The sequence below is a fragment of the Rhinolophus sinicus genome, linkage group LG14 (genome assembly GCF_036562045.2).
Source record: "Rhinolophus sinicus isolate RSC01 linkage group LG14, ASM3656204v1, whole genome shotgun sequence".
NCBI lineage: Eukaryota > Metazoa > Chordata > Mammalia > Chiroptera > Rhinolophidae > Rhinolophus > Rhinolophus sinicus.
This window is the reverse complement of record NC_133763.1, coordinates 3,952,109-3,965,583: the sequence shown is the minus strand read 5'-3', so window position 1 is coordinate 3,965,583 and position 13,475 is coordinate 3,952,109. Positions and strand designations below refer to the sequence as shown.

General features: G+C 40.5%; 1 protein-coding gene and 1 long non-coding RNA gene across 3 annotated transcripts in view; one reads left to right on the top strand and one right to left on the bottom strand.

The window, feature by feature from the left end:
* The window catches only part of LOC109444181 (uncharacterized), a 198,476-nt gene that overhangs the window by 157,498 nt on the left and 27,503 nt on the right, over positions 1 to 13,475 (top strand). The window lies entirely within an intron of this gene.
* Positions 8,622 to 13,181, bottom strand: LOC109444174 (fatty acid-binding protein 9). Its single transcript, XM_019725379.2, has 4 exons — positions 12,154 to 13,181; positions 10,042 to 10,214; positions 9,455 to 9,556; positions 8,622 to 9,306 (listed from the first exon to the last, which is right to left on the bottom strand). The coding sequence occupies exons 1-4, from the start codon at positions 12,224 to 12,226 to the stop codon at positions 9,256 to 9,258; spliced, it is 399 nt and encodes a 132-aa protein (XP_019580938.2). The 5' UTR covers positions 12,227 to 13,181; the 3' UTR covers positions 8,622 to 9,255.

The following is a 13,475-nucleotide window of genomic DNA, read 5'->3' as shown; positions in this document are numbered from 1 at the left end:
AATAGGGTGTGTTTTTTTAAAAGACCTACTTTACAGGTTATTGTGAAAATAAAATAAGATTATGTATATAAGGCACTAAGAATAGTGCCTAACTTGCAGCAAAAGTTCAATAAATATTATTTAACTTGTTTTTCACATAAGCAAAGTGAAGTAGAAAAGAGAGCAATTGTCTCTTGATGCTGATCTCTATGTGATTTAGGAGAAGTGATAAAAGTTTTACAACTTTCCCCCTAAGAACTATTTAAAAAATATTTCAATGCATTTTAAATTATTTTTTTTCTCCCTCCTTTGTTCCATATATGTTGTTAAATTAATTATGCAAGGAGGCCCCTAGACAGAGGTGGTTCTAATGCCTGTGCAACCTATGGAAGCAAACTGAAACCTAAACTTATAGATGCCTCAAGGTTAATAAAGCAAAACCTAAGGACAACCCACCACAAATAGCCACTGGACTTTTCCAAATAAGGCAAACGCTAAGCGGCAGCCAATCAAATCATTTCTTTGCTTTGCTTCCACCTTTACTCTGACAAAGGCCCTCCCTGAGCTCCTGTTGGTGGCGAAGTCCAACCAACCTCTGATTTGGTGCTGCCAGATTCAAACCTTATTTTGTTCAAATACACTCTTAAAATTGTTAATATGCCTCCATTTATCTTTTAACATCTTGTTATAGAATCACTGGAGGAAGAGCTTTGATTTGTTGGGCATGAGGGGACCAAATTATCTGAGTGACTATCTGAGCTGCGACTTCCCAAAGTGGGGTGGGTTCTGTGAGTTATTTGCACGCGAATTGCTTTAAACTCTGAGGCACTAACAGAAAGAAATCTTTCCTTTGCTCCATCGGATTCTTGGCAAGAGAAGTAAAATAAAATATTTTTAAAACTTTGAAAAGCACCCGCTAAAACAACTTAGGCTGTATTGTTTTATAAAAAGGATTTATTTTAATTCCAGAACCTTCCCTATAATAAGGTATACACTTAGCAAGGAGTGGACTTCAGGTAAGGCTGCAGTTGTACATTTTAATTGCCTTCTTTTTTAAGCATTTAAAATATGTGTCGGTACTGGTTCCGGTGTCCTCTCCAGACTCTCTCAGTCAATGTCTTTTACTAAGCATGTAGACTATATAAAAAAGAAAAAGGAGAATTTGACGTTTGCCCTTCAGTGGCTTCCCAGACCACTGTAGTTTGGTAGAAAAAGAAAAGCCAATGACATCACCTGTAAGGAGAGCCGTCTGCTAAAATTCTGAATGAAAGAGGATGATATAGCACGGACGGCTCAGCGTTTATGCTTAAGAAGACCATACCCACTACCTTCCTTACAACCTGTCCTCGAACAACTACATAAAATTCATCAACATTTTGCGTCTTGTCCTCGGTGAACCACCCTCCGCATGTTTCTGTCCTCCACCTGTCGTGGCCTCCCGCTCACTGAGGGCTCCCTGAGGGGTCACTTAGTTCCGTGAAGGCCAGGCCTTCTCTCATTCGTTGTTCTTTACAGGTAATGTTTGTTGACTGAGTGACTGCCGACTGAATTCAGATTGTGACGTGCTGAACAGGGTGCTTGTTGAAGGCGGTGTCTAATATGAGAACAATGACTGTGTAGGCATATTTCACAACATGCATTGAACGCTGGGTGGGGATAATTATTTGGTGTTCTTGTGGCTTAAGAACCATCCTTTTACTTTTTGGAGTGAGTGCTGCAAAGAGTGACAGACCTAATTGAAAATTTGATGATATTGCCTTGTTTCTACCTTTCCCAGGGAGAACAGCCGGTTTCATAAATTCCTTTCTGTTCACCTGGGAGTTACCTCAGTGTTTACCAGGAAATCTTTCACGTACCTTCTCTTCGTTTTTTCTTCATCACCCATGGCCTACTGATGACCTGAGACTTTTGACCCAAAGGAGGCAAAGAGGCTTCTGTAGGACAGTCTGACTAAAAGGCATCTCACACATCTACCCACTGAATCAGCAAAACAGAACTAAATCAGCAGGAACACTATGGATCCCTGATGAGTCCTGCAGCAATTCTAGATTCAACGAGCTTAAATATCGTTCACAAATACACAAGGAATGGAAAGGAGGCCCTTTCTGTGCTTTTCTCACAATCCCATGTCCTCTCCACCTGAACGTTTCTGCACTCACACCAACAACTCACACATCTAAAATCCACATGACTTCTTTATGAGATAAATACAGCCCAGAGTGTGCAGTTGGAAATGGTAGATCTAATTTACACTGCATGTCACGCGTGGAAATAGATCTTAATCCTGTAACTAATTCATGAATTCATCTGTCTTGTGTAATTTCTAAGTAAGAAGCTCCCTGCCTTTCCTGTGGAATCGGGAATTCATAGGAATCCTGGTAAATCAGGTAGGGAACCATCCCTGGGTTACGCATGTGACTGACAGAGACACAGAGAAGAGGACAGGTTTCCTGTTTACAGTTTAACATTCCAGACCGAACCATTTGAAGAAGAAAGAAGGGAAAGTTAGTGATGACAGCATGTATTAATGGCCTCTCATTGTTCTCCCTTGTCTGTGAAATTCTGAGGAAAAGGATTTACCATGACTAACTGGTGTGAAATCTCTCCATCGGTCTGTTTTCAGGCTCAGCATGGATGGGCCCTTCGTGTGCAGGACACAGTGGTCAGAATGAGTGAAGTGGTGTTGTCTTTCATGCATCCATTAACAAACATTTACAGAGCCTCTTTGAGGAATCAAACACTGTGGGCTGGACATTTTAAAAGCTGATAAATTTTAAATTTCTTTAACTGAGCTCTCAATCTAAAATTAGAGATGTCAACACATTGTCATATTGCGGCTGTCACCCAGTGGTGAGAGTGAAATTCTCCTGCCTGGGGGCAGGTCAGAGGAGTCGGATGGGGTGGATGTCTCTAGAAGGGCGGTAAGGAAGCTACTGGATGGTGAACAGGGTGGGGTGGGGAAGGCCGATCCGCAGGCATTTCAGGAATACTTGCTGTGACTTCGTACTTTTCTGGAAGCTTTCACGGGTCCAGAGCAACGTAGGATGTGGTCTTATCTTCAACTGTGTACAATCTACCTGGTGGAGATGGGACTGAAGTAAATAAAATGCGGCATCATGTAAGATAGGTTTGAATAAAAATCTGAATGTGTACTGGCTTTAAGTGCAGTATGCAGTCTCCAGATGCCAAATTAAATCAAGGAAATGCAAGCCCACCGGTGATTTTTTTTTTTTGGAAATCCTAACACTGAAATCTATCATCAAATAACTCAACATTATTTAGCCTATTTAATACAGTGCCTATGCATTAATGATCCATTTAGTAATCTGGGGAAAAAATGCAATTTTAAAAGATTGAGATTAATAGTACTTGAAGCGAAATGCCAGGTTGTGCAAAAATGCATGTCCATCTTAGGTTCCAACAAGGGAATAGTATCATCTGTTTTTTTCAATTGATGTGAAACTTTAACTTGTCACAGGTTTTCAAGACCCTTTTACTGTAGAAGCATCAACCGTTTTGTGCTGCTGGGGTGTTCACTTTGTACTACCACCCTAATTACATTTTTGCACAACAGCCAATTACTAAGGGGAGGATTTTATGCTTCAATCATTGTGCCAAAATTCCAGTCCAGATAAATGGGACCTGAACTTTGGCAATCCATCACAGACCCTTATGTTTTTTTTTTTTAATAGATAGCAAAATGTGGGAAATGCTACTTCAAAAATGAGTCCCATGCCACATTTTTAAAGTAATTTGACCTTGCTTTCTAAAGTCGGTTGAAGGATGATTTATATCTTGCAAACATTTAGCATTATCTTCTTGCTTTGTTTTCCCGTCGATCCAGTTTTGCTATTTTTAAAACTTCACTTTTCCATATGTCACGGATAATGGCTAATTGTGTTGCCTCCCGTGGAAATTACAAAGAGGTAAACACTTGCTTCCTTAGCAAAGGACTTGAGTACATTTGAGTTGATTTGATGGTCGTATTTTCACTGCCCTTGTTACTTAGTGTCATGTTGCAGACATTGAGTTCTACTGACGTTGGTGATGTTTCTCTCCATTTTAATTGACAGCGATATGATAATAGCCTCCATTAAATTCCTAACTTTGGAAGACTTTGGCACAGTGGTTCTCAAACTGGCCACATATTGGAATCATCTTGGGTGTTTTAAGAAAAACATTGATGCCTGGTTCTCGCCCATCACCCACAGAATACGACTCAATGGGTCTGTGGTGCAATCTTGGTATTGGAGTATTTAAAAATTTCATATGATTCTACTGTGCAGCCATAATTAGAGAGGTGTCACCTCCTCTAGAAGAAATCATCATAAAAGATATGCAGTGTGACTTTTTAAGAAATTACAAAAATTAGAACTATATGGTCAACATGAAACTAAGACTCTCATTACTAGAATACAAGTACTGTGCTATTTCTAAGCATTAGTGCACTAGCAAGTGTTTAAAACGATCTCCTCAAGAAACAAAGCCCTAAACTAGTTGTGTATTGCCCATTTCCCTGGTGTAAATTCTCCCAGTATGGCTGATTTCAACAACCAGCTTGCAAATTCCCAAAAATCTAACCATCAGCATTTATGAGAACATTTGAGGCAGTTCAGCGCCCCACTGCTTCTAAGAGAACTATATCAGGTACACCAATCAGTGTCTGATAGACATTAGATAAGTTCCTTACCCTGTGGGGATTAAATGTATTTATTGAGCTTTTATTTAAGTTAGAGAAGATATTCATCAGCTGCCACTTTTAAAATTTGCTTAGATTAGCAATTATATAGCAATGTTTGTTTGCTTTTTGTGGATTCATCTTAATAGGTTTCTTGATTGTTTTTAGTTTGTGTAAATAATATTCTTAATAAATTTAGTCACTTGGCATGCAAATCAACATCAATAGCTCTGATGTCTAGTGAAGGTCTCTTCATTTTGAGTTATAATAAAATGATCTATTTGGACATTATGTACATTAGTAGATAAGAATAACACAAGATACTCTATAATGCTTTTCTTTTTCTTTCTTTCTTTTTTTAACTTTGTTATTTATTTTAAGTATGTTTTCCCAGGACCCATCAGCTCCAAGTCAAGTAGTTGTTTCAACCTAGTTGTGGAGGGCACAACTCACAGTGGCCCATTTGGGAATCAAACCAGTAACCTCGTTGTTAAAAGCACCGTGCTCTAACCAACTGAGCTAACCGGCTGCCCTTATAACGCTTTTCTTAAGCTAAGCACTGTTCTAAGCACTTTATATTAGGTTGGTGCAAGAGTAATTGCGGTTTTTGCAATTATTTTTAATCTTTTAAACCACAATTACTTTTGCACCAAACTAACATATTTCAACTTTATTTATTATTCACAACTCTGAGGTATGTTTTATTATTATCCCTATTTTTACAGGTGAAGGAACTCAGGGGCAGAGAGGTTAAGTAACTTTCCCAATGACATACAGCTGGGAAGTAACAAATTGGAATTTGAACTAGGCAGTCTGACTGCTCTTAACCACCATGCTATATCAGAAAGAACCAGAAAATCAAAATTATTTTCTGAAGAAATCCAAAGCACTAATTCATAAAGATGTATGGGCCCCTATGTTCATTGCAGCATTATTTACAATAGCCAAGATATGGAAGCAACTGAAATGCCCATCAATAGATGATTGGATAAAGAAGGTGTGCTACATACAGATATACAGTGGAATATTGCTCTGCCATTAAAAAAAAAATGAAATCTTACCATTTGCTACAAAATGGATGGTCCTAGAAGGCATTATGCTAAGTGAAATAAGTCAGACTGAGAAAGACAAATACCATATGATCTCACTTATACGTGAACAAACAAAACAGAAATAGACCCATAGATACAGAGAACAAACTGCTGATTACCAGAGGGAAAGGGTGTTGGGGAGGGGGCGAAAAAGGTGAAGGGATTAAGAAGCACAAACTGGTCATTACAAAAGAGCCACGGGGATGTAAAGTACAGCATAGGGAATATAGTCAATAATATTGTAATCACTATGTACAGTGTCAGATGGGTAATTGTCTTATTGGGGGATCATTTTGTGAAGTACATAAATGTTTATCCACTATGTTGTTTTGTACACCTGAAACTCATATTGTATGTCAATGGTAATTGAAAAATAAATTTTTAAAAATTGAAAGGAAAACTGGAAAGAAAACAAAATCACTTTTACTATGAAAAAAATATTTTTTGAGACAACTTTTGAATTCTGCAGAACTCTAGTACTCCTACCCTTCTCTGGTTGATTGCAAACCTTTCTCAAATCTAGCAATGTGTGTCACCTGCTAAAATAATGATTTTATCTTTCTCATTATCGGTGCAGTTCCATGTTTCCTGTTATGAAAGCAAAAAGTACCCATGACTTTTTTATCCTAGTACCCATGATTTTTATATTTATTGAGGAATACATTTTATAGCAAGTCATTATTACTACAACCCTCTAAAAATAGTGCATCAGTTTTTAAAACTCTCCTTTTTTATGGGCTTATCTGGCTGGAGCCAAAGAAACAAATAAAAAAACCACACCTTAGCTATGACTCTCCCAGACGCATGCTGACTGAGTGCCCAGAGGTAGAGAAAGACTTGGCAAGTTTAGTTTTCATTGTATTTATTTTTTGATTTTGTTTGGAAATAACTTCAAATTTGCAGAATGGTTTCAAGAATCAGACTAAGTCAAAGAAAACATTTGTTTTTTACTGAAACTTATGTGTTGTTAAATTTTACCCCATTTGCTTTATCAATTGCTCTCTTTCTATATGTATGTATGTAATGTGTACACACACACACACACACACACGCAATACCTTTTTCTGAATTTTTTGAGAGTAAATTGCATATATTATGGCCCATTACCCCAAAATACTTCAGTGAGTTTTTCCCAAGAATAGGGATATTCTCTTACGTAATCTCAGTAAACCTCTAATTTGCCATCTATAGTCCAATTTGTCAGCCAACCTAATACTGTCCTTTGGAGTATTTATTTTATTTCTGGTACAGACCCCAATCTAGGATCACTTACTGCATTTAGTTGTCATGTATTTTCAGTATAATTTGAGCTGAAACATCTCCTCAGAGCCTTTCTTTGTCTTCTACGGACATTTTTGAAGACTTCAGTCAACACCCCACCCCCTTTTTTAATAGAACATTCTTCAGGTGGAATTTGTGTGATGTTTCCTCTTGATTACATCCAGCCGTGGATTCCAGGCCAAACACTCCACAGGTGATGTCACTTCCTTCTCAGAGTGTCACATTGGAAGCCATGTGTTTTTCATTCACCCTTCAATTTCCCAGTCAAGAGGTTGTCCAATTTTTCCAGTGCACAGTTACTACTTTTTCCCTGGTAACTAATAAACAGCCTATGTGGAGATACTTTAAGACCAAACTAATATCCTGCTCCTAATCAAAACTTCCTTCTAGCTTGAGCACCACTGATAATTCCTGCCTGAGCCAATATCTACTGTGACACACATAGAAAATGATTTCCCAATTCCACCAAGCCCTTCCACATTTACTGGTTTGCCCACGGCCTTCTACTGTAAGGAAGATACTTCTTTCCTCCCCCACCCCTTCTTCATCTCTCTCCAGAATGTACTCAAGGATTCTTATTGCCCCCGCAATGGTTTATAATTTATCATTTTTCTCCATTATTTTGCTTCTCAAATTGTCCCAGTTTGGGCCAATGGCAGCACCTTTAAGCTGACCCCCATATTTTGGTGATGTACCTCAATTATTATTATTTTTTTAACACTTCCTTACTTTCTGGCATAACAATATATTTCAGACTCAGGTTGTATGTGCACTGCCCTCACATTGGAATCAGCTATCTTTCCAGGGGACTGTCATTCATTTTAGTGGGGAATGATGATTTCAGCTGCCAAGGTCTGGGCGCCAGGTGTGCTCCACCTACTGAGGTGTCTTTCCTTCTAAGCTCTTTGGGCAGCTAGAGTTAGGAAACACGTGCATGTGTGTACACATATGGTAGGCCCCCCTTATTTGTGGTTTCACTTTCCATGGGTTTAGTTAGCTACCTGCAGTCAACCGAGGTCCAAAAACAGTACAGAAAAAATTCCAGAAATAAACAATTCATGACTTTTAAATTGTGTGCTATTCTGAGTAGCATGATGAAATCTTGTGCTATCCCTCTCTGTCCTGCCTGGTATGTGAGTTATCCCTTTGTCCAGCAGCTCTATGCTGTAGACGCCCCCACTGAAATGAATGCGAGTCCCCTGGAAAGACATGTTCTTTTATAGTAATTCGACCACAGTGTATAATGTCCAGGTTCTCTTTTGTTACCTCTCTCTCTCTCTCTCTCTCTCTCTCTCTCTCTCTCTCTATCATTGTGGGGACAGAGCCCCAGAAAGCAGTTTCCAGGCTCTGGGCCTCACATAGACAGGTGCTGGCTCAGGTAGTAAATGGCCATCAATTGTGATTGGATGGCCATCAGCTGTGGCTAGTTGGCCGTCAGCTGTAACCAGTGAGCCATTGGCCACTAATATAACTGCCGTGGCTATGCTAGCAGCAAGTGGGGGGCTAGCAAGAAGATGGTGGCTGGGCTAGCAAGAGCGGATTGCAGAGAGGCGGATGCCGCCAGAGAGAATATAGTGATTTGACTCCCCTACCTATGGCTCCGTGGGTGTTCCTTTTGGGCCTCACCATGTCCTGCATTCTCTTGTGGGGAGCGGGAGCAGAGACCCCGCAGGCTTCCCTGCAGGACAAATGGCGCAGCGAGCAGGGTCTCCTGCATGACAATCATCTATCATCTATCTAATCTATCATTTATCCAGCCATCCTAACTAGTTTAAGCAGGGTCAGCCTCCTGCAAAAAATAAAAAAGCCAGCAATATTGGTTTTCAGCATCTGTGCTGCCCAAAATGGGTTCCCATGATTGTAAGGTACCCTCTTTGAGGTCACCTGAACGTCCACAGAACATGTGTGACAGATGCCTTAACCTAAATGGAATGGGTCCCCTGGAGGAAACTCAAGGACGGCAGAAGCCAGGTGGGCAGCGGATGAAGGGGACATTGGTGCTCTTATCATCACACCGTAGGCAAGGGGCTTCTTGTCTCACCAACGTATCAGATTATCCCGACTCTCAATGTCACATGGCTCCAAAACTGCACTGAATTTGATGGTTTTATTGAGCAAATTTGTGTTGAGCATTTTTTTTCTCTAAATCACCGGCCTTAAGCCATATCTTCTTCAAGCCCCGGTTTCTTGTTAGTGACCAAGCTTTCACTGATGCAGATACTTTCTTCACGCCTTTGTGTAGACTCGTGTGCTGACAACATTGTTCATGGCATGTTCCTAAAAGCAAAGAGGGATCTGTTAGAGTTGGCCGTTGACAGATCCCTCTTTCCCAAGACCCTCGAATCAGGATGCAAAACACCTGAGTGACTTGAACGGCAGGCATCGAATAGGGGCATCTAAGAAAGTCTGTTTAGGGAAAACTCACCGCTACCATTTTTCCATTTACAATTTGTCTTTTGATTGTTGTCTCTTTACCGTGCCATTTTTGGACATGTACCAGGGAGCCCCCGTCTAATGTTACGATACTCTATGAATGTAGAAAGGAATATGTTAGAAATGGGAATTCACCATATTCAAACCTACGCAAGACTAGACATCTACTTTTTAAATTTCTGCCTTGAATTGTTTTCCTCTGAAAACCTTCACCTCAGTTCTTGTCAGCATTGAATACCTTCAACCCAGAAAAGTCTCCAGAAATTGTTCCATTAACACTCTCCTCCCCCAGGCAAACGATATCCAAACTACTCGTGGATACTGTTCTCCTCTCCAGGAGCTTTTGTACAATGGCAAAGCGAGATCAGGGAAAACCGGGAAACATGTTGAATTTTTTTGGCCCCGTCAACCAGCAGAATAATTTACAACAAGCTCGACTTTGGAGATGAGCAACACTGATGAACAAAACAAGCCTCAGCTGACTCAGTAATTAAGCAAACGAGCAATGAATAAACCATGCCAAACAACTACCTTTCAGTTTCTCCCTGACTGTAACATGCCAGGAAGCCTGATCCTCACCTTTACTTTCCTGTTGTCAGCTGTGGTTTCGTCAAACACTTCCCCCAGCCTGAAGGAGATCTCAGTGTTCTTGAGGGAGCTCTCTGTTCTGATGCTCACTCTCTCCCCCTGGGCTTTGATAGTGATTCTCGGTTTCTCTAACGCGGCCAGATGCCGGAACGCGGCGGGTACTCCTGGCAGGCAGAGGAGGCAACACACCTTCTTAGGACGTGCTAACAATCATTTTGGAAAGCAATTCAGAAAGGACGCCCGCCTTCTTTCCTGTCGAAGTTTTAGATAATGTGAGGTCATTTCTTCAGTGCTCTCGGGGGTAGCTGGAACGAGCCAGACCCTCCCAATCAGAATGAAACCTGCCATGTTGAAAAGCTAACGTCACTTCTGGAGACTCAGAGCTTCATCTGAAATTCATATTTGCGTGGTCACCATCCAGGGCCCTGGATGGATGCTGATGCTTTACCTTACCAAGCGTTACAACAGGGCAGAAGGGCTGTTGCCCTCATTTTACCCACGAGTACACGGTGTCCCAGAAATGTAGGGAGGCTCACTGCAGATGGTGTGTCTGCTAATTAGCAGAGCTGAGATTTAAACAGGAGTTTTCCAAGTGCCCAAGAATTATAGCACGCATTTTTTCTTCAAAAAACAAGACATGCAATTTCCAAAGCATCTAAACTGCTCTAAAGGATGATGACTTGTAAAGTCCATGCTCCTCCCTCATTTGCGGGTTCAGTCCCTCTCTGGGTGAATAAAGAGGAGGTGGCAAACTGGGCAATGTGGCTGAGAGCCTGGACCTGTTTCAGGATCGGGACGGCCCATCATCAAAGTTGACTCCAGCTGCAGGTGGCAGGAGAACTAACTCCTCTCTAGCAACATTGAGAGCAAACTCGATTTCACGTGTAGAGTGTGGCACTGACAGGACGGGTCTGACCACAGAGAAGCAGTGTCAGGCGTGGCGCACGGGAGAGTGAGGCGTGAGGTGGGCTGAGCCCGCCTCCAAGTGTGCACGCCACCTGCTAGCGTGGGCACGCCATCAACAGTCAAATACAGGTCACTGTAGTACTTACCTCATAGAGGTGAGATCAATGAAAGGGCTTAGGTGGTCATGGCACATAGTAGGTGCTCAGCTCTTATGCCCTCTGGCCTTCCTCTGCCTAAGCCCAGCTCCAAATCAAAACAAGCGCTACTTTTACCATCAGTCCCCAGTTTCTTAGAGGTCCCCAAATTTCAACTCAAAACTGGTGATTCTTTTACTCCCTGAGAAGTTAATACTATGAAAAGTGACAAATAATGATGTTATGAGTACATTGATTTATTATGCTTTGATCAGTTCAGCCACATTTTAAAAAAAGTTTAAAAAGTAATGTTTAAAAATGTCTCGACTTTACATATAGATTATTATTGCAAAGGAGGTTTCTCTTAATTAAATATTAAAAATAACTTAATTAGATATTAAATAATTACTGTTCTTCAGCATTACAAAAACTAGTTTAGTTGTCATAGACCTGAGCCATTAAAATTGATGTTTATGCCACATGGGTAAGACCTAAAGGATGCATAGACTTTATATTTCTGAGAAATATCCCAGGGTGAGACAGTCAATGAGTAAAAATGTTCCATCTCTCCAATAAAAGAATTGAGATTCTTCAAAATGCTGTAAAACGTAACCAACTAGAAACTTCATTTGTCGTTATTACTCTTTTGAAGTTATAACTTAAAGAAACCGTAGAAACACATTTACTCGATACGTTTAATCATAGATAGTTATTAGTGTTTGTAACTTTGAAGCTGGGGAAAGCTATTTGATGAAATAGCCAAGCGAAAGAGAAACACTATCAAGGCGTTAGGATGAAATATTTTCAAAAGGATAAATGGACTTAACTCTACGGGTAATGACTAGAAGAAAGCATATGTGAGCCTAGTATTCCCCAAAGAGACAATTATTACTAGTAACAAAAACAGCAGAAGTTGGTACATAAACTTTGTTATTCTCATATGAAGATACCCTAGGATCACAAAAGAAAGAGAGAATGGTAGGAGCTTTCATTGTAAAAGGCAAACCCCGCCCCATCACCAAATGGGTGGCCAGCTTCCAAATCTTTCAGTGGTATTTCTCACCCAGTTGTGCCAAGTATGCCTCAAAGTTTTCACTGGATTCCAGTGTCCAGGTTCCCAAGAAGGGCTCGAGCATGATGGAAAGCGTCTGAGAACAGGAGCTTGCAACCGAAAGCCAAAGAAACTTAGGCAACACAGAGCTACTGGTATCTTCATTTAAGAGTCATTTTCATCATGTGACTCTTCTGAAATGGCCAATGGGCAACACCAAAGAGTGCAGGCACCAGTGTTGACTCATTTTATCTACCTCCACATTAAGACACAGAAAATTAACATGTGAAGGTGAATTGAAGTCAATGATTATACGAGTAGCTTCTAGCAGAGAGATGGACACCCAAGGGCCACCATATTATAAATATGGCTTGTGGAATGGAGACAGTTTTTGGTAGAGATCAGCATTTTGAAGCATGAATGCTTAGTCACCTCAGAAGGAATCTCCTGGCAGATGTCTAACGCACACCTGACGGAGGGATTTTCCCACCTGACACACAGACATCACTGCTTCGGCCACCGAAAGCTGCATTTTGTTTGGACATGTCACAGGGTCAGACTACGCTCTTCATTAAAATAATATGGTCTCCGCCCTTCCTTGCAGGGCTGATGAACTGATACCAGTTAGTGTAAATGAAATGTCTACACTTGGAGTGAAGTGTGGGCTGTTATTAACATTGTCATTGCTCTTTCATCAAGAGTGTAGACTGGGAAGAAAAGTAACAATTCTCACTGATTAGTTGTTCCGTGATTTAAGCCCTCAAAAGAGGGCGAGTTCCTGCTGGGAAAGTTCATCTTTTAGGCTTACAGAGTAAGCTTGATATGAAAAGATGCCACTTGAAACTGGGAGGGGAAGTTTTAGGGAGAAACGTGTATGTGATATCTGCATTCTAAAGGAAGACAAAGGAGCAGATCATTTAAATCTTTGTGCAGTTACATCTGAAATCATCTCCTGTGACACAAAGTGAGTTGTAAAGATTTTGTAGGGTATCCTATGGACACGTGTCCCATTAGGGAGACCACCTCAGGGATGATGTAGATGCCTGATCACTGCACTGTACACCTGAAGCTGAAGCTGAACAATAATGAATGTCAACTACAATTATATATATATATATATATATATATATATATATATATATATATATATATATACACACACACATACATATACAGTCACAAGAAGTGGAGTATAACATTAGGAATAGAGATAGTGGAAATGTAATGGCTGTGTGCGATGTCAGAGGGGTGGTGGATGGGGGGAGGGGGGTTGTCACTGTGTGAGGGATATAAATGATAAATGTCTAATTATTACATTGTTTTGTGCACCTGAA